This window comes from Pseudoliparis swirei, chromosome 7 (genome assembly GCF_029220125.1).
Source record: "Pseudoliparis swirei isolate HS2019 ecotype Mariana Trench chromosome 7, NWPU_hadal_v1, whole genome shotgun sequence".
Lineage (NCBI taxonomy): Eukaryota > Metazoa > Chordata > Actinopteri > Perciformes > Liparidae > Pseudoliparis > Pseudoliparis swirei.
In genome coordinates, this window is record NC_079394.1 from 18,671,263 (window position 1) to 18,695,668 (window position 24,406).

General features: G+C 42.1%; 3 protein-coding genes and 2 long non-coding RNA genes across 8 annotated transcripts; 2 read left to right on the forward strand and 3 right to left on the reverse strand.

Annotated features, from left to right (window-relative positions):
* Window positions 1–3,282: 3,282 nt before the first annotated feature.
* sftpbb (surfactant protein Bb) lies at window positions 3,283–7,003 on the forward strand. The gene is made up of 11 exons (XM_056418582.1): window positions 3,283–3,437; window positions 3,595–3,647; window positions 3,982–4,056; window positions 4,276–4,398; window positions 4,483–4,611; window positions 4,714–4,794; window positions 4,886–5,069; window positions 5,152–5,294; window positions 5,480–5,560; window positions 6,125–6,235; window positions 6,584–7,003. Exons 1-11 carry the CDS (start codon window positions 3,386–3,388, stop codon window positions 6,620–6,622), a joined length of 1,071 nt encoding a protein of 356 aa, XP_056274557.1. The 5' UTR covers window positions 3,283–3,385; the 3' UTR covers window positions 6,623–7,003.
* Window positions 7,004–7,007: 4 nt separating this feature from the next.
* Window positions 7,008–12,823, reverse strand: usp39 (ubiquitin specific peptidase 39). Its single transcript, XM_056418581.1, has 13 exons — window positions 12,658–12,823; window positions 12,295–12,373; window positions 12,095–12,189; window positions 11,877–12,013; window positions 11,069–11,221; window positions 10,751–10,976; window positions 10,539–10,613; window positions 10,179–10,246; window positions 9,535–9,723; window positions 8,683–8,825; window positions 8,356–8,491; window positions 7,877–7,963; window positions 7,008–7,282 (listed from the first exon to the last, which is right to left on the reverse strand). Exons 1-13 carry the CDS (start codon window positions 12,719–12,721, stop codon window positions 7,226–7,228), a joined length of 1,509 nt encoding a protein of 502 aa, XP_056274556.1. The 5' UTR covers window positions 12,722–12,823; the 3' UTR covers window positions 7,008–7,225.
* A 135-nt stretch (window positions 12,824–12,958) lies between these two features.
* Window positions 12,959–16,180, forward strand: c7h2orf68 (chromosome 7 C2orf68 homolog). Of its 3 annotated transcripts, none has more exons than XM_056418585.1 (4): window positions 12,959–13,304; window positions 14,690–14,805; window positions 14,892–15,028; window positions 15,120–16,180. In XM_056418585.1, the coding sequence occupies exons 1-4, from the start codon at window positions 13,195–13,197 to the stop codon at window positions 15,240–15,242; spliced, it is 486 nt and encodes a 161-aa protein (XP_056274560.1). In that variant the 5' UTR covers window positions 12,959–13,194; the 3' UTR covers window positions 15,243–16,180. The 3 variants fall into 3 exon arrangements, with proteins under 3 accessions (XP_056274560.1, XP_056274558.1, XP_056274559.1); XM_056418584.1 differs by having other exon boundaries at window positions 12,977–13,304; window positions 14,883–15,028; XM_056418583.1 differs by having other exon boundaries at window positions 14,690–14,999.
* Window positions 16,181–16,796: 616 nt separating this feature from the next.
* On the reverse strand, window positions 16,797–18,538 carry LOC130196437 (uncharacterized). The gene is made up of 2 exons (XR_008832253.1): window positions 17,386–18,538; window positions 16,797–17,057 (listed from the first exon to the last, which is right to left on the reverse strand). It is a non-coding gene; the product is annotated as an uncharacterized LOC130196437 (long non-coding RNA).
* Window positions 18,539–18,691: 153 nt separating this feature from the next.
* On the reverse strand, window positions 18,692–22,510 carry LOC130196436 (uncharacterized). 2 transcript variants are annotated; one of them, XR_008832251.1, is made up of 2 exons: window positions 21,732–22,510; window positions 18,692–21,186 (listed from the first exon to the last, which is right to left on the reverse strand). It is a non-coding gene; the product is annotated as an uncharacterized LOC130196436 (long non-coding RNA). The 2 variants fall into 2 exon arrangements; XR_008832252.1 differs by having other exon boundaries at window positions 21,613–22,510.
* Between the last annotated feature and the right edge of the window lie 1,896 nt (window positions 22,511–24,406).

The following is a 24,406-nucleotide window of genomic DNA, read 5'->3' on the forward strand; positions in this document are numbered from 1 at the left end:
CCACTCTTAGGGGATTATTTAACTTGTCATACAAAATTAAAAAATACCAACGATTGTCTTTCTTTGCTAATCTAAAAGTGTGCAGATGTCATTGGATCAGATAGAAGTACATGTGACCTGCTGCTCTGGGCTAAACAAGGTCATGACCTGCTGCTCTGGGCTAAACAAGGCCATGACCTGCTGCTCTGGGCTAAACAAGGTTATGACCTGCTGCTCTGGGCTAAACAAGGCCATGACCTGATGCTCTGGGCTAAACAAGGCCATGACCTGATGCTCTGGGCTAAACAAGGTCATGACCTGATGCTCTGGGCTAAACAAAGCCATGACCCGATGCTCTGGGCTAAACAAGGCCATGACCCGATGCTCTGGGCTAAACAAGGTCATGACCTGATGCTCTGGGCTAAACAAGGCCATGACCTGATGCTCTGGGCTAAACAAGGCCATGACCTGATGCTCTGGGCTAAACAAGGTCATGACCTGATGCTCTGGGCTAAACAAGGTCATGCCCTGCTGCTCTGGGCTAAACAAGGCCATGACCTGATGCTCTGGGCTAAACAAGGCCATGACCTGCTGCTCTGGGCTAAACAAGGTCATGACCTGCTGCTCTGAGCTAAACAAGGCCATGACCTGATGCTCTGGGCTAAACAAGGTCATGACCTGCTGCTCTGGGCTAAACAAGGTCATGACCTGATGCTCTGGGCTAAACAAGGTCATGACCTGATGCTCTGGGCTAAACAAGGTCATGACCTGCTGCTCTGAGCTAAACAAGGCCATGACCTGATGCTCTGGGCTAAACAAGGCCATGACCTGCTGCTCTGGGCTAAACAAGGTCATGAACTGATGCTCTGGGCTAAACAAGGTCATGACCTGCTGCTCTGGGCTAAACAAGGTCATGAACTGCTGCTCTGAGCTAAACAAGGCCATGCCCTGCTGCTCTGGGCTAAACAAGGTCATGAACTGCTGCTCTGAACTAAAGAAGGTCATGAAATGCTCATGTACATGTGTTAGTGTTACCTGGGGAACACAATCGCCTTCTTGAGGCCAAAGTGCTATGTGCGATGTGATGTAGTCAGAGGGCTAAGACACTGACAGCAGAGTCACAACAGAACAGGTTCCATGTTGATGATGATGACAGTATAATGAAGGTTATAGGTGAAGCACAGGTGGTGTTGTGACTGGGTGCTAACTGAAGAGAGGTTCACTGAAGGCTGCTTAATAAGAATAAACAAACTTTCTCTTTATTTTTCAATCGTCAATATGTATTGCCTGGTGATCATCATATCCTCACTCATCCATGTAGGAATGTTTATTTCTAAAATGACACAAATAAAACAAGTAAATACATGATGTATACAACTGTGCTGGAAATTAACCATGAACATTAAATATCAGAGGAAATAAACGGCATTAAATACATATGTATCAATAACCTAGTATTACATACAGGTATACTGCTATCTAGTCGTCTAAAGGTGAACCCCGGAGACTCAACAGGGCCATGGCATAGTTGGTAGTAGGAATATTCCACGATCCAGACCGTGATGCTCCATCAGGCAGATGGAGGTAGAGAGGAGGAGTGGGCGGAGCATCAGCAGAGCCATGGCATCGGACCCAGCCGTGTCCGATGGATCCTATGAGACGTGAAGTCAAAAGGACTCCGGGGAGGAAGCAGAGTTAGTAATGTGCAATGGACAGATGAAAATGCATCCATAAGGAGAGAGAGAAGAGGAGAGAGGTGCTCAGTGTATCCTAAACGTCCCCCAGCAGCTATAAGCCAATAGCAGCATCTCAAAGGGCTGGACCAGGTGAACCTGATTCAGCCCTAACTATAAGCTCTGTCAAAGAGGAAAGTCTTCAGTCTATTCTACATGAGGTGACTGTGTCTGCCTCCAGGACTGAAGGTGGATGCTGGTTCCATAAAAGAGGAGCTTGATAACTGAAGGCTCTGGCTCCCATCCTACTTTTTAAGACTCTAGGACAGTGGTCCCCAAACTAAGGCCTGCACATTTGGCCCGGCCCCCTGAACAATACCAGAGACGCATTATGATTTTTTTTCCAGTCTGGCCACGCCAATCCTAGACTAGCCGCTGTCAAATAGAACGTGTGAAGATCCCGGAATGTTTACATTTAGGCACCCCTGCGATCGTCACACTTTTTCTGTTACAAACTGACCCCGGCCCCCATCAGAGAAGGGACAAGTTATTTGGCCCTCACAGGAAAAAGTTTGGGGACAGCCTGCTCTAGGAACTACAAGTAGCCCCGCATTTAGTGAGCGCAGCTCTCTAGTGGGGCAATATGGTACTACAAGCTCCTTAAGATACAGTATGATGGAGCATCACCAATCAAGGCTTTGTAGGTGAGGAGAAGGATTTTTAAAGTGATTCTTGATTTTCTGGGGAGCCAGTGCAGAGCAGCTAATGCAGGAGTGATGTGATCTCTTTTCTTAGTTTTAGTGAGAACACGAGCTGCAGCATTCTGGATCAACTGAAGTTAGCCTACCTAAGAGACTTATTAGAGCAGCCTGATAATAAGGAGTTGCAGTAATCCAGTCTAGAAGTAATGAACGCGTGAACCCATTTTTCTGCATCTTTTTGAGACAAGATGTGCCTGATTTTTTTTATATTACGTAGATGAAAAAATGCAGTACTTGAATATTAATTAATCAATATATATAATAAATAAATAAACCTGTATATTTTAACAATGCAAACACATAGCAGTGTAACGTTAGAAGAATATTAATTAGTCAATATAAAGAATAAAGAATTCAACCTGGATATTTTAACGATGCAAACACATAGCAGGGTAACGTTAGAAGAATATTAATTAGTCAATATAAATAATACATTATTAGATTTATTTATTTATTATTTATATTGATTAATTAATATTATTCTAACGTTATCCTGCTATGTGTTTGCATCATAGAACACTGTAAATACGAATATATATCACTGGCTTTTATTTTGACTTTTATTTTGACATTTGATTTTCCGTTTCTGGTTTCAAACGGAATACAAAAAAACACGTTATTTCCGTATTCCGTATTTTGAATGAAACGAAAAAACAAACCATCAAAACGTACACGGACCGACCTCACTGGTGTATCACACTATTTAGTATGCCAGAGTATACCCACTGCACACTGCACACTGCAGTACTTGGTAAGGCCGCCTGGGGGCAGTATGCACGAGCCGGTCCGGTGGATCAGCCAGTTTACTCTCCGGAGCAGAGGGGGGCGCTGGAGCCCCCGGAGGACGCACTGACGCGCTGTCTGCGAGCCGCCAGTAGAACAGCAGCAGCAGCTCGTCCGTTCTTATCGAAGGTTATAAAGCACCAGGAAACCATCATTTGCGCGTCCCGTCGCTCTGGGCTCCTTCACAACATGTCGGCATCTGGCTTCATCCTGGTGGTCCTCGCGGTGTCTCTGTGGCCCGGTAAGACGCACCTGACCAGTCCTTATGATGATGTCATCAAGGAGCAGGTTGTTATCGTGGGATTTATGACACCTTACTTCTTCTTTTTTTTAAAGGGTGTAATGTTAGCTTCATACTGGCCAGTGCTAAAGTACTGAAACGTGTTTCTGTTTTAAAGGAGACGCCCGCTTCATCATAGACCCGTTTACACTCGTCAAACAGAAACCGCTGGTAAGCCTTTTATTCTCTAAATTATAAGGCCAACATACCAAGACTAGATTAAATAAAAAAAGAATACACACACAGACACACGAGCAGAGACTGTTCACATTAAACTATGTAAGACCAATTATAATGTCTCGTTCAAAAGCATCTGTGTGTAAAATGTGTATTAATTAAGGCTGATGTTATTTCCACATACGCAGTCACTGGGCTTCAGCAACAAACATGTCTTTAAAAAGGGGGCAGTCTTTGACAATCGCTTTATGTTTAAACGAAATGATGTTGACGAGCATGTCCTAAAGCCCAAATACATCATCTAAAAAGTGTGGCTTCTCCTCTTCAGACTCTAGACATGTGTTCAGAGTGCAGCCAGGTCATCCAGCTGTCCGCCAACATGGTTTCCAGCAGAGACACCAAGGTGAGGATGTTGAGCTGACTCACTGCAGTCACTTTACTTTCACTTCCCTTCCCTGACCACTGGGTCTGGGGAACTGGTTAATGGTGCAACTGGCAGAAACGCCCATCAGCTGGGATCCCTGTTTACAAGTTCAACCTTCAAATGAAGGTTTATAATGAGGTCCTTGCCGAGTAGACGCTCGGTATTCATCGACACGACATAACTACTCTGCCTTTGCAGGAGACTGTATATGAGACCCTGCATGCTCTGTGCCAACGCCTCCCGAGAGAAACGGCCTCACAGTGTGATTCACAGCTGAAAGAGTATTTACCTAAAGTCCTGCAGCAGACACCCGGTCACCTGGTAAGCGTATCATCTTATCATGGACAAAGAATCAACATCAGCCTTCAATAATAACCTATAAAGCAAGATCATGTGCTTTCGTAGAAACCAGGAGAAACCTGTCTGGCTTTTGGACTTTGTGCTGCTCACGAGGAGCAACGGCCGAACGCTCGCCCCCACGCCACCAACACGGACGTGTCCGACTCTGCACTCGCCTCAGCAGCCACAACCCACGTGAGTGCGAGAGCAGAAGTTGGTGTTAAAATGAAAGTTGAATTAAAAGTGTTTTATTTTCATACTTTAAATGTGCCTCTTATCGGCGTGTTCTCTCTCTAGGGGCAGTTCAACCCTGCTTGCACCCTGTGTTTGTATATTATCAACAGACTGGAGACCCTGTTGCCCAAAAATATGACTGAGGTGACGCCTTTTTGAATATCCCTTTGTATTACATCAGGCAAATGTCCCTCGCCATACGTCACATCATGCACATGTCTCCTCTGCCCTGCAGGATGCTTTGATGGAGATCATGGAAGAGGTCTGTGATCTCGTACCACAGAGCTATAAGGACCAATGTGATGATTTTGTCGACAAATACGGAGTTCAGATAGTCGAATTCCTCTTGTCGTCTGTTGCGCCTCACGCAATCTGCAGTCTTTTGCACGTCTGTTTGTTCCAGGAGCAGCCGGTTCCAGGTCAGTCGCATGTTTAGAATGACATTCGGCCGGCGTTTGCTCATCCAGTCGGTTTGACGTGAAACCTCTGCTGATTCCCCAGAGCTGTTCCTCGTCTCGGATTGTGACTTTTGCCGCACGCTGGCTGTGCTGAGCCGCCTCCACCTGGGTCTCAACGCCACCCAATCTCAAACCTCCTCTTTCCTCCAGTCTGTGTGTGTCCATCACCCCAACGCCATCCCCAAGGTCTCCCACTCACTCTAGATATCAAACATCACTATAACTAAAGAATGCATGGCCAGTCCTTGTGTATTCCTTACATTAAATGACTGTCTTTTCAGGTATGTGATTTAGGCGGTTATGAGATAGACTAAGAAAAAAGATCTTTGTGACATCGCATAAAAGTAAGTCGCTCTCGTGCTTTTTTTCAGTGTGAGGCTTTCACCAAAATCTACGGCTCCCGACTGCAGAGGGTTTTGGGGAACCAGATGGACGCCCCACATGCTTGTGAAGTAAGAACAAACACTTACCATGAGCTCTCACTGGAGGGGCAAAGAGGAAACTGTTATATCCACAAGTCTTCACACAGGACTACAGATCCACAAGAGGATGTTTACTCAGTAACTGGTGGAGCAGTCATGGTCAGCCGGTCCACATACCTCCACCGGGGATGACATTAGCTCACTGACTGATGCACATTTGACCAATTTGTATTATTTGCAGTAGCGCAGTGACTTAAGAAATGTCCAGACTTTTGTTGATTGACGAACATCATGGACAACAGTACGATGGGCTCTGGTCCGTGCAACACTAATCAATTCAATTCAGTTTATTTGTATAGCCCATTTTCACAAATTACAAATTTGTCTGAGTGCTTTACAATCTGTACATATGTCTTTATGTACAGATTGTAAAGCACTCTGTGACAAATTTGTAATTTCCCTGTCCCAAAACCTCACATCGGATCAGGAAAAACTCCCAAACAACCCTTCATGGGGAAAAGAAAAGGGAAGAAACATTCAGGATCACTAATCAAACTCGCGAACACACATTCTTTTGGCCCGTCTATCCCGCAGAGAGCTGATCTGTGTGTGGCCGTGAAGAAGTTGGAGCCGCTGGGAAAGAATCGTTGTACTTGGGGGCCGAGCTACTGGTGCCAAAACATTCAGACTGCTCAGACGTGTGGCGTAAGTTCAAATCAAGAAGACAACATAAGTAATGCATGAAAAAGTATCTTGCTATTTGTAGCAGTGGCCAACCAAATCATCCCCGCAGGCTTCTCTCACATACAGGACGTGATCAACTGTTATGAGTCAACTGTATGCTTGTTTTTAAAACGTTATTCCATGATGAATAACTAAGTCACACTGTATTTATAGTAAGCATGTAATACAACTAGTTGTGTCTTAAGAGACGCCATACAAGCACACGTGGTCTCTTTCCACCAGCTGACTGCTTCAAACTGTTTAAAGTACTAATGTGATTTTGTGAATAATTCAATTAGTTTCACATCCTATTTCTGTTTTAATCTGCAGAACCAGGCCTTCTGTAAGAAGTTCGTGTGGAAGCACTGAACCAAACTGCCCGCCTGAGCGCAAATATAACTACTTTCTTTTTACAAATGTATTGCACTGATCCACTTTTTTTTTTGCTTGGGAAAATTCATGCCATATTTATGTGTTTGTTCAATAAGCTTAAGCATTGATCCTGAAATGATTCCATTTGTATAGTGTCACATACACCCAGGCTGGGATTCAGTCTGAAACTTAATAGTTTTGTGAGCAGCATTATTCTAAAGATTGCTAAATGTCAAATGTGGATATTAAAATAACGTTACCTAGGATGACAAGACATACTATTATTCTACTTGAATGCTACACTGTTAGACTATGATCCCTGGTGCTATTAGGCACATACAAATTACAAAACTGCTTCATTAAAATGTAATAGATAGACACGTGTCCTAGAGTTTGTTTATTTGGAAACACCCACATGGTAAAAACATAAAACAGTAAAAAAGGATCATGGGAGTCATTTACATTTATTTGCTTTCCGTGGGAGTAAGCGACCCATCCTGATACTATTTTACCAGTCACTCTATATTCTGCTGTTATCTTGAATCACTTAAATACCCAGTTTATTTCCAAAATGAGGCCTTCAGGAACACGCTGCCTCACTTACTCCCCTGTGTGGTCGTTTGTGTCGTCGCCGTTGGTCTCTTGTCTCTTCCAGATCTAAGAGGGAAAGAAAAAACACTTACTTTCAAAGATAACGTTCTGCTTTATGACTTAAAACTGCAATCTGGTATGAAGAAAGGATTCAACCGATACAGGTTTTTGAAAGCTACAGAGCAGTTATATATGAAAACACAAAACGTTTTCCTAATGAACATAATTATCAGCAAAAATCTCCACAAAAACACCAGATTAAATAGTCTCTTCCACAGCTCTAGGGAGTTAGGGTCCGTTTCTTCTTTTGATAATATTGAAGATATATTTACATGACTCTTATACATGTATATCATTACAAAAAGCCAGTTAAATTCATACATACAAAGAACCAACATTATTTGAAGATTTGATAGAAAATCTGTATGCATGGATGATTGCAAAAGATGATGCCTGTTGAAAAGAATAATATTATCTATTCATTATTGTTTTCATAATCACGACTATTACTGCCCAGGATTACAAGTTAAAGGCACCTCAAATAGTCCATGTGAGTGCCATCAGATGAGCGGGGATACATTTGCTATGTGGCTTCATGCAACGGAGACATTTAGAGCCACCGTCACATTGACGACATGCTCAGAATGAGTGGAGACTTGCCTGGATGTAGGCCTCCGACAGCGTGATCATCTGGGGGAGAATGTCAGTCACCTGCAGATCTTGCATCTCGTACCACTTCCCAGTTCCCTGATGAAGCACAACAAGCACAACAAAACAATCCCACGGTCAGATAGAATTTAATAATAATACATAACATTTCTATAGCGCTTTTCATAATTCTCAAAGACGCTTTACAACACATAAAAAAATTCCTAAAAGCTATGCATTAAAAATTACAATAAAAACAAACGATAAAAGCAAATAAGAACATTCAGAGCACACAATCACACATTAAAAGCAGTTTTGAACAGGTGGGTTTTGATTAGTGATTTAAACGAGAGTTCGGTGCAGTCAGATTATTTTGGGGAGAGAGTTCCAGAGGGAGGGGGCAGAAATGGAGAAGGCTCTGTCACAATTTGATACATTTTTAGTACAAATGCCACCAGAAATAGTTTCATAAATATCCAGCTGCAACCTACATGATGCAGAATGTGTATCCTGTACGCTCCTTCGGTGGGTTTCCCATCATGCACTACGTTGGCCACAAGGTCATACGTTGTGTTTTTCTCTGTAAGTTGAGCTTCTTCTGTCAAGTACTCACGGAGGTCGACATTCCTGTCGAAGCAAATACAAAGTGACAACATAAACCAGTGCATATTCATACTGGGGACCATATACACATGTCCTTGGCCTCTCACATGTTACATTAAACAACAAGAAAAACTAGCAACATGCACTTCATGGTTCTGTTAGGCGCTTTGATCGATGACATTTATTTTGTCTTACAGAATGTAAACAATGCTTACGTGATGGGGAAATTGACGATTGTGGGGTTCTTTTCCACAAAGAAGTTGTTCTTGGTGAATCTTTTGATGCAAAAGATGAGGTACGGAGGCAGTTTGGTCAGCTGGAACCTTTTGAGAAAATTCTCTTTGTAGGTTTTGTACTCCTGGATGTAAATGAGATGGGAGAGCAAGCACAGGTGATCAACACAAACAAACAGAAATGAGAGCAGAGGAAACTGATTTTATGTGGGGCCGATTGGCACACTGTAATTTGATTGTCTTTTTGCAAAACACTTGTAGTTCATTCTGGGTAGTTGTCAGCTGTTTTTTTTTAAGAAGATTGCAACTGTGGACACCATAATGGACGTGAATTATCTTCTACAGCACATGTGTGAAAGTGCATTTTGAAGAAATACTCAAATCAGAGTTGTTCTCCAAGAAAAAGCATAGCGTGTCAGAGAAATGTCTTCTTTTGATTCCTGTGTGTGTGCCGTGATGAGAAGATGGTACCTAGTTTTCAAGATCAAGCATCTTTCTGAGAGGATTATCAAACACGAAACCAAAACAACAACGTGGTATAAATTGGACTTGCTCGGAAGAACACGCTTAGCTCCCTGAACTCGACAGCGAAATGAGCAGTATAACAGCAAACTGCTACCTGAACAGGGATATACCAAGTCAGATTATCACCTGTGCTAAACTGTGTGTGAAACAATGCTTTACATTAATCTGTACTTTTCTGGTCCAACATCTGTTTTGTTCACCTCAAAACACCAACGCCTTCCATTGAGATTACTGCTTTGCAACATTGCTTTGAGTCATTTTTCCTCATTTCCATTATATATTGCACATTGTTTTTAAGAAGATCCGTACCTTCTCTGTGTTGCCATTGAACTTGCCCAGGATGCTGAAGAGAGGGACCTGGGGGATAATGAGCTGCTCCTTCTCATCCTTGTACAGTGGAGCTGTTGGGAGGTCAAGGGTTAGAAACAGGAAGGTGGACTCAGACATCTGCTCCTGGTACTCCACCGTCACAAGCAACGCCTGTTTCTCCTCTGGTGTCTGGAAAATGAAAAAATTATAATTTAAAACATGGATGCTTTCAAAGAACTTCAAATCTTGTTTTAGGGATTCAGCTGACAGTACACACAGTGAACATGTAACTGTCTGATAGCACAATTAGATTTATGGGCATGTGAAAATATTCTTTAGCCTTTTGCTGTGTATATTATTATCACATCCGCATTGTCAGGCTATTTATATTCCTCCTTATTTTTCTTATTATTTGGAATGCGTCAGTTTTTGAGCAAGTATTTAACATTGTTAAACTAAAAGCGTAGCCAAAATAATGTGCCAAAACGTTTGGATTTAACCTATATGTTGAGAAGAAACACCATTCAGAATGAAAAGAGTATCATTATTATATTAGAAAACTTGTCAAATAACTTAAGATTTAGCAAAATCATTCATATTCCAGATGTCAATACATTATTTCATAACACAAGCAGTAAACTTACTAAATCTGGGTGAGGAAGTTTCTTGGAGAAGATCCGCATGGAGCCTTGAAATGCTTTTGCAATGATTGCTTTGAGGGCAGAAAGACAAAAGTGGGCAGAGGATTACTCACATTGTTTTAACAATCAATAATATATTTAACGTTTGACATGCCAAGACTTGCAAAATAAAATTCATCTCGATAGAAATTAAAAAAATATATCACATTTGGTATAAAACTATCATTGTTTTTTCTTCATCTCAGAAACATTCACCATTAACATTCCAAAATATAAATCTAAACATCATCATTAGAGACTTAATTGAGTTTATCATGACCTAACGAACAGAGATGAGGCAATTTTGATTGTCTTCTGACTTACATTTTTTTTTCTTTGTGCCTCCAAGAGCACCGTGCAGAGCATTCAAGAACCACGTCATGAAGTCCACAGCATCTCCTGCAGAACATAAACAGTTGGATCAGCATCACAGTCTAGTTTCCAGAGAGTAGCATGTGTTAAAAGCCTGTCTGAGATCTGCAGTCCGAAGCATCGTACAGTACTGCGTTTTCAGTTTCTGGCAACTGAAGCATCACCTTGCTTGGTAATTTGGAAGTTCTTCTTGCTGCACAGCACGACAGCCTGCAGCATCTCATGTGGAGACACATGAGCTTTGAAGTTTCTTGGATTCCACAGTTTACGCATCAGCTCTCCAAACCTCTGCACCAAGAGGAACATGATGTCCCCCGGTGGCCTGCGGATTCCCCTGTAGTTTTCCTCCTCCAGGAAGTAGTTTCGCAATGGTGGTACATTGGAAAAGGCCTAGGTAGAAGGGGCAAACAGGAAATGGTTGGGGCTGATTAAAACCTTTTTGACAAAAACCAGAGACGGTCCACTGTGGCAGCTATTCATACCTGCAAGACCACATTGGCATAGTCATTGGATTTAATGTTGTTCAGCCCTACAATGCCTGGCAGGTAGGTTGTACCGTCGTAGGCTCGGTATAGTTTACCCTGCTTGTCCAGCCCTGAGATGTGCAGTTGTGTGAAAGTTGGTTTCAGCACATACTGTAAAGAAAAGAGAGGACATGTCAACAGATTAAAAACACAAAAGTACAGTATTTTTGACGCAGCACCTTTAATATTGACAATGTGACACCCTCTGTTGTTTCAAAAGATATATATGTTACGCTGTCAGAGCATGATGTCTCATGCAAAGAAGATATGAATATTGCATAACTTGACCGTGGTGTAATCGTTTAACCCTCCTGTCGCCTTCGGGTCAATTTGACCCGATTCAATATTTAACCCTCCTGTTACCTTTATATTTACTGACATATATTACCCTTGGGGTCAATATGACCCCAGCTATTAAAATCTCCAGAAAATTATTAGAATTAATATTGTTTTCCAAGTTTAAGTGTGAGGTACTTTATGTTTGTTTGTTGACTACCGAAAGAACACCGACATTAAACATTGAATCGGGTCAAATTGACCCGAAGGCAACAGTAGGGTTAGACCAGGATCAGCTCAGCCAATTAATATCCTGATAAAAAATCTCAACACCTGTAAATATACAGTTTTATAACAATATAAATATTATAGTTCTATCGAAAACCACAATAAGGGTGGGAATGTAAAGTGAGGATGCTGAGCATAAAAAAAACAAATTAAATAAGAAGTAGAATAACAAAAATGCTCGTCACACCATGACTTTACTTACTGTGATGTCTTCGAGTGAAGAGTCAATGATCGCATAGTTGTCGGGCAGGCAGTAAAACTTGAGCGTGTGCAGATTGAGGAACACGTGATGGGTGAACTGCACACTGTGAGTGTAGGCATGGGACTTCAAACCTCTTCCTACAAGGACGCACACATGTTTCAATCTCTCAAAGCACAACATCGGTTGATCCCTGGTGGAATGTCAGATCTGCCACCTACCTTGGAAGTATTTCCCACATATTAGGCAGGCATAGACGTTGATGTGGGAAAGCGAGATGGAGCAGAGTTTCTCAAAGTCAAAGTCCAGCACGCTCCTGGTGGATAAACAGACTGGGGATCAGCTGCAGAGCTCGAGTGGCGAACAGGGCGAACGAGCATTTAGCGCCGACATTAGCGATGCACGTTCAACTTCATCTTGCCTGTTGATGGTGTCGAGGTAAGGGCAGTGGCGGCTCCTTCTGTCTTCTAGCACCCGCCCTCGGCCGATGTCGCCTGCAGCTGCATCATCAAGTGAAGCAAAGCGAACAATCATTCAATCATTTCAACTCGAACTAGCTAAACAAGCTAGCTCGCATGGTGGTGGGTTTGAACCGTAAGAGTGATATCAGGACAGTTATGATGTTAGACAGTTCAATATGTACACGGTGCTGGTGCGTGTTGGCCTGTGTGACCGGACAGACCCGCGAATAACATCGGATTAACTTTTATGTGGCTCCTGGTAGCAGTAGCGGGCTACCAGCTAACCATACGCAGCACAGACGTTAACAGTAAATAAACATTACCTATGCCTTCGTCATCGTCATCCTCCACTTCAGCCTCCCTTTCTCGCTTCAGAGAAACCATCATAGTTCTTAGTTTACGAGCTTAATGTCAAAACAACGGAGAAAACACGAGTTTATTTGGAAGAAATGAATGGGTCGAGCACCGCGCGGGTCGAAACTCGCGGTGGACGAGCGAACTACCAAATGGGACAGGTAAAAGTAGCCCGGAGTTTGAGGCTAGACACATCGATCAAAGAGCTGCTAAATAGCGATAGAAACTTGACAACGTGCTGGTTATATTAAAGCATAACCTGATGTTTTTACATTTATCTTCTGTAAATGTTCCGTCTGGGTCTGTCCAAAACATGTTTCCTCAATGAAAACAAGGTGTATTCTTTAATCTGTTATTCATGTATAAACTCCGGGAGTGTTTTATTTGGACAACAACTTACCATTAGCTAGCATGTAACGTTAGCTTTTTGTTAGTGGTGTCTGTGGCTCTGCTTGTTGCAATCATAAGCTCACACATGCTGTCACCGCATTGAGCTGTTACTAAAAATGGATATTTTAGGAGAAGATGAATTGCAAGACCTGAAATGCAAACCCACCGGCCGCTTGGATATGAGCCACGGTTTCCTGCACCACATCCGGAGGAACCAAATTGCTAGGTGATTTCCTCAACTGCAGTTAGCCAGAGCTAGTCGCGTTAGCGGGCACACGAGCCAGGTCGTGTCATCCAGCCTCAATCTTCAGAGTTGCAACTCCTCAATGTTTGTCGAAGTCGATCTGCTAGTGAGGGAAAGGACGGCGGGGGCGCGGGTAACTGATTGGCATACGCTCGAAACACAAACACAAACACAAAGAAATGCCGCATCGGCCCATTGAGTTCTACTTGGTTTCATACACTGGAGGTAATATCACACAACTGTTAGTTGTGTATTACAAAAAGAGGATTACAAATCCAGTTTGTACTCTTGTTGAATCAGTGCTGTGTCATCAGAGGAAAGTTAGCATTCATATATCGAAGAACAGGCGAGTCGGCTGCACATGTTTCTCAGACCTTCTCTTCATGATTGATGCATCAATACAAAAAGTGCAAAGCACCTTTGACCTCACATGCTGGTATTTAACACTTTGCCTGATATTTGTTATCGCTACTGGTTGGTGATAGTACACAACTGATAGGGTAGTATGTAATGCATGACCTTAAATAATATTGTTTAAAGTGTCTTTCATTATTATTATTAGTCACATTACTATTAACGATATCATTACTGCTTTTATTATGATTATGCTTTCTTTATTATTATATATCCACTGTTGCTGTTATGATTAGTAGTTGTACATTTTTCCATCATTATTCTACCTTATTACTTTTCTTTTATGAATAATCGAAGTCATGCATTGAACTTTGTTATGTTGTTCATTCTGCAAACATTACATATTTTGCACTTCGGTCCATCCCGATAGAGGAAGCCTCCTGTGTATTTCTCCCTGAGCTTTCTTCCTTTTTTTCTCCCTGTTAAAAGTATTTTTGGGGAGGTTTTTTTGTTCCGATGTGAGGGTCCTGGGACTGGGGATGTTGTATATGTACAGATTGTAAAGCCCTTAAAGGCACATTTGTGATGTTGGGCTATGCTAAATACATGTAATTGAACTTTGCTGCTAACCATTCACACAGGATAGTTATATGCACAACAAAATGTAACGAGATTGGCCAAAGTTACTAAAGCAAATATATAAAAGAAAACATGAAACATAAAATGTATTTACTTTGATTATACTTTTTTGATGACAAAACAATAGAGTGAAGCAACTTCCTGTATGTACCCTTAAATATTGATATATTGAATAATGTGTTGTTTGTTTCAGGGAGACAGTATTGATACTTATAATCATTATGCAAACTGCAGTGAAGCAATAACATTCCTGTATTTCTGTTTCAGTCACCAGTTTAGAAGTTCAGAGATATGTTAAACTTTTTTCGAAAAGGCAGATGTTAGATTGTACATTTCAAAGCAATAACAACATCTTAATATCTTGGCTTCTCAAGAGATGACTATGATAAAGAGGTGAAGCAAGCCAAAGAGCTTCAGCGGCGGAGGGAAACCATAACCCCAAGACGACCCCGGCGGCCTGATATCCAAGTGTACCATCCTCGATGCGGACGTGAGTTTGATGCACTTTGTTATTATGCGTTTGCCAACAGTACATCCACGAAAGACATACGTATGCTTATTTTCCAGATGGATCAGAGTCAGGGGCCGGTGCTGAGGCTGAAGAGTCTAATGAGAGCGAGTCAAGCACAGAGACAGAGACCCATGGTACAGAACTCTTCTGGCTCGACTATCAGGCGGACTCGGGTACACTTACCTCCTTCCTGGTGCACAAGGTTAATGCAGATCCCTTTGACGGATATTTCTAGCTCTTCATCTAGTTTACGTTGGTCCGAATTACCTCATGCTCTCTCTCTGTTCCTACAGGAGGATAAGCCTGAGACGGTGGTGGGTCGTGTCGCAGAGAAGAACATCCTGGATTCGGCCATGAGGGCCGCTCTAAAGGCTCGAATTCAGAAGGAAATTGACAAAAGACGAGACAAGCGATGAGGGATAATCTCAAACAGTTGACTATGACTATAAAGGAGCAATAGACAGAGGAGCAATACTTCATCTGCAGTCCTGCACTTCGACATAGCGTTCACGCTGTGGACAATGTTGGGGACATAATGAGGACTCTGGAACTATGTACAGTGACTATCGGCAGAGATCCAACTTGATGACCCACAACTAATCTGGCTTTTGGATTGGGAGGAGGAGGAACGGCACTTATCGACGACAGTGTGGTTGGGAGGACTGCCAGGTTCACCTTGCATTGTTACCTCACACTCACATTCATAAGTTTAAGGACACGTTGTACTGCTTCAAGTTGACCGGACCTGGGAAATGACATTGTTGCTTTCTCAGTTCGATTCAAAAAAGCAGTATGTACTTTTCGACAGAGCACGGTTAACCTTCCTCCTCTGTTGAACATGTCCTGTGTTTTTGTGTTTACAAAGATCTAGCTTTTATAAATAAGATGAAATCCTTTTCTTTTTTTTAATGCTGTGAACGGAACGTCAGACTAACAGTGATTCTGTGTTTAGAAATGTTAGACGACAGTTGTGTTTCCAGTGTGGCTGTAGCCATGATAACGTGTTTGTGTGGCAACTGTGTTTCATTGTTTTTAGTATTCTAATTTATTTTGGATTTTTTAAATACTTTTATTTTTGATACTGAATATTTTTCACGGACATGATTCTTTACGTACAAAACAAATGACACATATATATAAAAGCCATTTATTACTGTCCAATTGTGTCTGGATGTGCACTTGTGGAATTGAACAGCCATAAAATGTGAATGCTTTTTCTTAGTGTCTTGATGTGTTGTAAAAACTCTGTGTGGGAGGAAAATACTTTCTATCCAGAAATATACATCTAGTATTGGGGATTCAACAAAATACTGTGTCAAATGCAGTTGACTGATAAAAGTGTTTCACATCCTCAGCAGGTGGCAGTATGAATCAGCATTTCACATCTGCAGGCCTATATTCTGTGTGTCTCAACTTTTGTCTTAATCATTCATCAAGTTATATAAATATATTTTTTTCAATAAGTAGTGACAGTGTATTCTAATTGTTAGGGAAAAAACACCCTCATGTTACTTTTCTACTAACAAGACATGAACAGTTATTGTCAATCATTCTGAAATGCCAGGTTTTTCTGTGTGCAAGGACAGTTGTGGTACTACTTGTTGAACCTTTTATTCAAAAAGGTAGAAAGAAACTGTAGAGCTGAATCTTGGAAATCTATTTAAGTACCAGCCATTATTTGATTGCATTTACAACCCTCCAAACTGGTGGACTAGTTTTTTGTAGTTCACCTGTTTGCACTGCTCGGACAAACCCAGCAAGTTAGAACCGGCCAGGGGTGTAGCCCCCCTCCAGTCAACTCACATTCTCTGAATATGGGAAATGGACAAGCCTGTCAACGTTGATGTAAAAGAGAGGGATGTCTAAGTAGGGATCACAGACACTAACAGACCGGCCCGGGTCACAGAAAGTATGCAGTAATTGGCAGATTCAGTGATGTTAATCTTATTTCAATCAGGTAAGACCTTGAATAGTGTTAATAAAGGATGTTTATTGTTTAACAAGTGATGCGCAATGGTGAAGTCTCAGAGTCTTTGGCGCTTGGACTCTACGGGGAGATTTGTAATTGAGGGCTGACTGCCCTGCTCAGCAACGAGATAGATCCCCCCCCGTGGAGTCCAGACCTGGTGGTGGCTGATGAGCGGATGGAATGATGAGTTGAAGCTGATGGATCCTTGAAGACTGGCTGGAGATGGGGTGGTGGAGGGCTGCATGACAGCAACCTGAATGAACTGAAGGTAGAGAGACGGTCATATTTGAGTGAGACAGCAGCGAGACGATTGGCTCGCCATGTCCTCATTTCCCCGCTTATTGGATAGAGTGGACCAGCTGATCTGCGCTGCTGGAGTCATGATTGACGACGGCGAGTAAGTAATGAGTGGGAAATGATTATCGGACTGAGGGATGAAAGGCTGGTGTGAGGGGTATGGTCTTCCTGTCTGAACTTACGCGAAGCTTCATAAGACAAAAAGCTGACAGAGTCAAACGGGTGAAGGCAGGCACAGCTCACCAAACAAATACATTCACCAACAAATAAAGTAAATGAAGCGGTATGCATACCTGCAAACTTGTCACCTTTCGATGAAATTCACCTTTGTGAACTCAAAATAGGTCATCCACGTGAATCGTGGAGATCCGAAGAGTTTTTGTTTTGGGGGGGGGGGCGGGTCACCTGGCCCGCTGCCGTTGAGATTGCAGTGAGACGCGGAGAAAAGTGTGAAGTGGTGCTCTTCGCAATAAAACATCTTTGATGGGACGTGTCGCGTCTCGGCCAATCAGCGTTCAGATGTCCACAGCGTTTGGGGGTTCAGGTTAGCTTGAATGTTAGCCCGCTACATCTACTCCTGTCACGCTGCACGGTGTAGCGATGCTAACAAAGTACCCGTACGTTAAACACGATGTGATTTAGCATATTTTTTGTATCGATACTTCATTCAGAGAGCGATCAGAGCGCACGCGCTGCTCCGTGTCGAGCTGTCTGCGCACACTGCGCTGCGCAGCTCACAGCGAGAGAAGTGGCGCAGCTTTAGAGACTTCGGCTTAAAAAATTAAAAGATGCCAGAAGTGAAATGTTTCAGTCTGTAAAGTTCTGTAACTCTCCAGCTGCTCATCCTGATGAACTGTGGATCATCTGGTCAGAGACTAACGGCCTCATAGTGTATAATCAATGCTATGATGGAACCATGTAGTTTCATTCATATCTGGCTGTATTAATACTAATATTACTGTCATTTGTTAAGTGTTGAAAAAGTTGGTAAAAAGTGAACCATACAGATGTTTTATTTATTACTATTATAGATAAATATACCAGTCTCGTAATTATGGTACCATATTGTTTGTATGGTGTATTGAATTCTGGTATCGGGTATCATGATATTTATGGCAGGTATGTAATATGTATAGAAGTTATAATATGAGTATCGTGACAAACAGGTAGAGACAGAACAGATTCATGGAGAAGTCCATGAGGACTGTTCAGGCAAAAAAAAGGAAGTTGGTTCATGAATGACTTTAACCATATTATATATAATGACAATGTATATTTGTTATTACTATCATTATAGGGCTGAGTCAGAGCGGAGGAACTTTTGTTCTTAAACTGTTTATTATCATTATTTAGATTTGTGGTCAGAACAATAAAATGACTGTAGTTGTGGTTCTAAAAGCTTTGAGGCTTCAAACAACGTGGATGTGGTGTGGTGACAACAAAACAAAAAAGTCACCTGCACCCCCCCCCCCCCCCCGTTGTCACCTTTTTCACCCCTCATGAGTTTGCAGGTATGGGTATGAATAGTGACTGACGAGACCAGTGCAGGAAAGAAATGTGGGAAAACAAAAAAAGAAAGAAGTCAAATCAAACATGACATGAGGCGTGCACTTCTAATCAAACAGGAGACAGACTAAACAAGACATCAAAAACCACGACAGCTTGTGTATGAACATACAACATATGACAAAAAAGAGTGTTAGAAATCACAACATTTATGTAAAAGAGTGTGATGTCGTGTCAGGGATCACAGACACTGACAGAACAGCCCCGGGTCACAGAAAGAAGAAACAAATAAGTCTTTAATAAGCGCAGCATTCCTCATTAAAATGTAGATATCATCAGTTGTGCACAAGATAAATGAATTTCTGTCTCATCTGACTGAAAAATGACACATTGTTTTAATGAATACGTACAAAATATCAAACTTCATCCTGTGGCCATATGGTGGACCAAGTCCACACAGTTTTGCAAAGCCCAGTCTAAGAGGAATGGCCCCTGCTCTGCTATTGGTGGAACAGAGACACCAATGTCTCTGTTCTAACCCTAACGCTAACCCTTAGGTTAACTCCACCTTTCTCCGGCTCACTTTTCATCTTTCAACCATCATGTGACTGAGGCTCTGAGCCAGGAGAGTATTCCCGTGTCGACAGATTATATCCAGTTTCACCAATCCTCTATTGGCTGAAAATGACCCAATCACAACTCACACCTCCATACCTTCCCTCTCAGTGCAAATACATATTAATAATGTTATAAAATCGCACATCTTGTCATAAACGCCCAGGAAACACGAGAATGTAATTTAACTATCCCTGAACCTTGACTGTGAAAGGCAGACTGACAATTCTTTATGGCAATATGTAAATATAACATAATATCTTATATCGACACACTTACATAAAGCATGTTTCCATTTAAACTAGCACCATGAATCATCTGTTTCTACTTTTATTTAAACAGTCTTATAGTTTGCATTAAAACTATTGTTCCACTTACAGCACATGTTTAAATACATATTTTTTACCCAATACCTAATCCAAACCCTTTCAGGGTCAAAGTCTCTGAGTGGATACTTGTACAGCTTACGTATTACTATGGCTTACGTCACCTTGTTAGCTATTATTCATTTACTAAATTACTGAACATGAATAGTTACGTGAAGCTCCGTTGTGAAACACAAAGTAGACCAAACCTGACGAACCACTCTGTAATTTGGAGTTCTGTTTGATTTGGAGGTTGAATCGTTACATTTACATTCTTTCTGTTTGTTTTCTAAAATGGCGACGCTCCAGGATCAGGGCCTAGTTTTCCTTCATCTACTTGGATTATCCCTTGATTTCTCTTTATTACTTTAGTGCAAATTAAACTAATGTAACAAAACACCCATTTTCTAAAGACGTTGATTTGGACCGTTTTTGTAATTTACTCAGCCAGGTGAAGTAATCTCCAAGAAGTTACACAACATTCGAGAGAGAAAAAATAGTCTGAGCATTAAATGACAAATTGAGTCTAATGCTACTTTAAAAACAATCAGATCCAATTTGGAAACGTCTCCAGAACGACAAAATTGCGTGACTGGAGCTGCAATGACAAAGGTTGATTCAAAGATATAGAAATACATTAAAGACAACAGAGTAGCAACATGTATGTACAATATAAAAACAACAACAGTGACAATGCATTGCGGGTGTTAGTGCAGAAGGTGGTGATAGTACAAGTAGTGCAGATGGATGTGTCTGATTAACTGTTCATCACAGTGATGGCCGGTGGACAGAAGCTGTTCTTGTGTCTGGTGGTTTGGGCGTCCAGTGCTCTGGAGCGCCGACCAGAGGGGAGATGGAACAGCTTGTGTCCAGGGTGTGAAGGTCTGCAGTGGTCTTTCCAGCCCGCTTCCTGACTCTGGAGGTGTACAAGTCCATGATGGAGGGGAGGCTGGAACCAATAGTTCTCTCTGCAGACCTGACTACCCGTTGTAGTCTGTTGTACAGTCTACTTCCTGAGCTGGTGCAACAAGTACAACCTCTGCTGGGCCTTTTTCCAGATGGCGTTAATGTTGGAGGCCCACTTCGGGTCCTGGGAGATTGTGGATCCCAGAAACCTGAAGGTCTCTACCGCAGTATGATGAGGGGGAGTAGTGTTGGGGGGGCTCCTCCTAAAGTCCACCGTCATCTCCAACGTTTTGGGCTTGTTCAGCTCCAGGTTGTTCTGACTCCACCAGAGGACCAGCTGTTCAACCTCCCGTTTGTACGCAGGCTCATCACCGTTCCTGATGAGGCCGAGGACTGTTATTTCATCTGCAAACTTCAGGAGTTTAACAGACGTTGACCCTAAAGCTAGACACTAACCCAAACACGAGACACAAGACACTAACCCTAACCCAGATGCTAGACACTAACCCTAACGCGAGACATTAACCCTAACCCAGACACGAGACACTAACCTTAACCCTGAGGTGCAGTCGTTGGTGCAGAGGGAGAAGAGCAGTGGGGAGAGCACACATCCCTGGGGGACGCCAGTGCTGAGAGTCCAAGTGCTGGATGTGATTTTTCCCAGCCTCACCTGCTGCGTCCTGTCAGGAAGTTAGTGATCCACTGAACAGAAGATTGTTTTAATCATACCGTGTAATTGTTCAACACAGCCAAATCACACAACATATACAGTGTTAAGAATATATCATATCATAAGTAGCCTATATAAGATGTAGAATGGTTACAGTGAATGTTTTATTGGATCTTTGACACTGTTTAAAAGAGTGTAGGCTATGAATGGTGTCAGTATGAATGAAAAAGCTATTGATATAATTAGGGTAAGTTAAAAGGAATTTCATAATCAGGCTATAGAAATAGTAAAATACAGTCAAATCAAATGTATAAACTCTTTATACCCAAAGTCAAAAACACTATTAATTGCTGTACATGTTCCCTCTGATAATGCCTGCTCAACCCATGGCAGTTGGTTTAAGTGCATCAACAATAACAAGGTGAGAAATATGGTTGTAGTAAAAAAAATTATAAAACCTTGAAGAGCGATGTGTGGCTTTGATTTCACTTTCCTGAAAATGTACATGAGAGCTACAGCAAACTTGCACAGATATAGCTGTAGCTGTCACCCAATCCTTACAAGAAACTTCACTGACCCCGACTAGCTGCTGCTCTGCTTCTGCCCTTTACACCGTGACCACTCTGCCCGGCTGCTTCCTGCCTGTTGGCTGTGAGACACATCCCTGTGGGCAGCAATGCTCGGTCTCACTGCCGCACTGTGTCTAGATGTGCGGGTCGTGCCATGTTTGGTCTCAGATGTAAGCAGAGCACAGGTGGTGTCCCCTCAGCTCTTTGTCGTGGGAAGAGTTCCTGCGGGGGAGAAACAGACATAAACTACAGTGCATTTCAGCGGCCCCCCTCAGTGCTGTGACTGGTGCACGAGTGAATGACCCTGCCCATTCAAGGCTGCGGAAGACTAACCCCCCGGGGGGCCACTCAGTTAAATATAGACCTTTGACTGAGCCAATGTGGTCATGAAAAGGCACAGCTGCAGTGGTCCAACTGCAGACAGGAGTTGAGGTCTGAATTTGACGGCGTTACTTGAGTATGAATACATAGCTTGATATACTGTGATGCCCTTTTTTTATTAGTAAGCTGGTCCAGCTTTCCGAGACAAGAAATACTTCTAGAAATTATTCATTAAGCCAGCTTGCATAGATGTATTTAGAGTTTAGAGAAATGTAACTGTCAAAAGCAGAATGCAGTAATTGGCATATTTAGTGATGTTAATCTTATAAGACAAAAAGCTTACAGAGTCAAACGGGTAGCGAGGTACAGCTCACTAAACCAATAAGTTCACCAACAAATAAAGTAAATGAGGCGGTTTGAATAGTGACTGGCGAGATGAATGGAGGAAAGAAATGTGGGGAAACAAAATAAAGAAAGAAGAAGAAGTCAAATCAAACATGACACCTGAGGAGTGAACTTCTAGTCAAACACGAGACAGACAAACAATAAATCCAAGACCACGACAGCTTATGTATGAAAATATAACATATTACAAAAAAGAGTGGTATAAATCACTTCCTTTCATAAGTATTTTCGGAGTTTGGCTTTCCTGAAGAAACGCAACTTTCTTGATTCTTGTTGTTCTGAGTTTGCACTCATTTACTTAATGCACTTATTGTAAGTCACTTTGGATAAAAGAGTCAGCTAAATGACATGTATTGTAATGTAATGTAATGTAATGTAAAAGCGATAAAAAGTAAGCATGTTTCATCCTAAGTCTTTGGTGTTGCCATGGGAGCTAAAAGTACCTGCAGGTGCAGGTCTCCACTTCACTAAACCAATGCTTATGGGACGGCCGCCACATGTGCAGACCCCAACTTTAGCCACTCAGCAATTTACAAAGCTGCAGGATTTATGAGGCGCAGTAACAAAGGTAGTTCTAGGGACAAAGTTCACTGGATTACCAGTTCAGCACTGAAAAGGCGGCAGAGATCCTGCGCTAGGAGAGGCTGGATGCTCAAATCTCTCCTCTTTTATGGAACCAGCTTCCAATTTCAGTCCGGGAGGCAGACACAGTCACCTCGTTTAAGAGTAGACTTAAGACCTTCCTCTTTGACAGAGCTTATGAGACGGCATAGATCCTATCTGCCTGATGGATCATTGAGGTCTGGGTCGTGGAATTCCTGCTCATGACTACGCCACTGTCCTGTTGAGACTCCGCCCACTGTTGAGACTCCCCTCCTCCCCACCGCCATCTGCCTGATGGATCGTGGAGGTCTCCATCGTGGAATATGCCTACTATGAACTATTCATACACTCTGTCATATTCATTGAATGTATTTTAACTCTAAATCTGTCCTTCTGTACACATTACATCTATTGCATCTGTCCATCCTGGAGAGGGATCCTCCTCTGTTGCTCTCCTGAAGGTTTCTTCCCTTTTTTCCCCTGAAGGGTTATTTGGGAGTTTTTCCTGGTCCGATGTGAGGTTTTGGGGCAGGGATGTCTATGTGTACAGATTGTAAAGCACTCCGAGACAAATTTGTAATTTGTGAAATTGGGCTATACAAATAAACTGAATTGAATTGAATTGAATTGAATGGGTTTCAGTCCGGATGAACACTTGTTGGAAACAAACAAATAGAAACATGTCAGGAAGTAAAAAGGTTTTACATCTGGGATCAATCCAGGAGAATTTGTTTAAATATAATGTATTTGTTGGTAAACCAGGAAAACAAACAGATCATAGACTATTCATCGGCATAATAGTTTAGGATTTTAGTCATTTTTACATTTTATTTTCATCTTTTAGAAGGACAGATGTTTAACTCAACACAACAAGGATAAAATAACTTGGCTAAGCCCGAGAGGCACTGACCCGGGAGCAAACACAGAACTGATAACATTCAGTCTGTGGTTTAATGGCCAAAAAACACAATTCAAACATCTATGGTGCGATATAAAGCTCAATGTCCACGTCAGGCCGATTATAGTTTTACAATTTAAGCATGGCCGGTTATGAGAAGGGTAGATGCAAGATGTCCAAACAACTCAGTCTTTAATACACAGAGTATGACATCGCTATCCCTGAAACATGAATAAAGATCTCACGAAAATAAAAACCATTGATGACAGACATTTGAAAGGAGTAGTTGTTTATTACAGAGCATAAGGAAACTACCCGGTCTAGACATGAAGCACAATACAGTATGAGCTTCTTGTACCTCTGGAATTTGAGCGCATGTTGGGAGGGAGAAAAGCAAATGGGGAGCAGAGGAAATAGAAAGAGGCACTCCTACACTTACGGTAGCCATGGGGTCAC

Excerpts from the sequence above, each read along its gene's own strand:
- sftpbb (XM_056418582.1), top strand. The coding sequence starts at position 3,386 with ATGTCGGCATCTGGCTTCATCCTGGTGGTCCTCGCGGTGTCTCTGTGG. Across the intron at positions 4,795-4,885 it reads TGCCCAAAAATATGACTGAG|GATGCTTTGATGGAGATCAT; the intron begins GTGACGCCTTTT and ends TCTGCCCTGCAG. Across the intron at positions 5,561-6,124 it reads ACGCCCCACATGCTTGTGAA|AGAGCTGATCTGTGTGTGGC; the intron begins GTAAGAACAAAC and ends TCTATCCCGCAG.
- usp39 (XM_056418581.1), bottom strand. The coding sequence starts at position 12,721 with ATGATGGTTTCTCTGAAGCGAGAAAGGGAGGCTGAAGTGGAGGATGAC. Across the intron at positions 12,014-12,094 it reads ATGTGGGAAATACTTCCAAG|GAAGAGGTTTGAAGTCCCAT; the intron begins GTAGGTGGCAGA and ends GCGTCCTTGTAG. Across the intron at positions 7,964-8,355 it reads GGATACACATTCTGCATCAT|GGAACTGGGAAGTGGTACGA; the intron begins GTAGGTTGCAGC and ends GTGCTTCATCAG.
- c7h2orf68 (XM_056418583.1), top strand. The coding sequence starts at position 13,195 with ATGGATATTTTAGGAGAAGATGAATTGCAAGACCTGAAATGCAAACCC. Across the intron at positions 13,305-14,689 it reads CGGAGGAACCAAATTGCTAG|AGATGACTATGATAAAGAGG; the intron begins GTGATTTCCTCA and ends TGGCTTCTCAAG. Across the intron at positions 15,000-15,119 it reads CGACTATCAGGCGGACTCGG|GAGGATAAGCCTGAGACGGT; the intron begins GTACACTTACCT and ends CTGTTCCTACAG.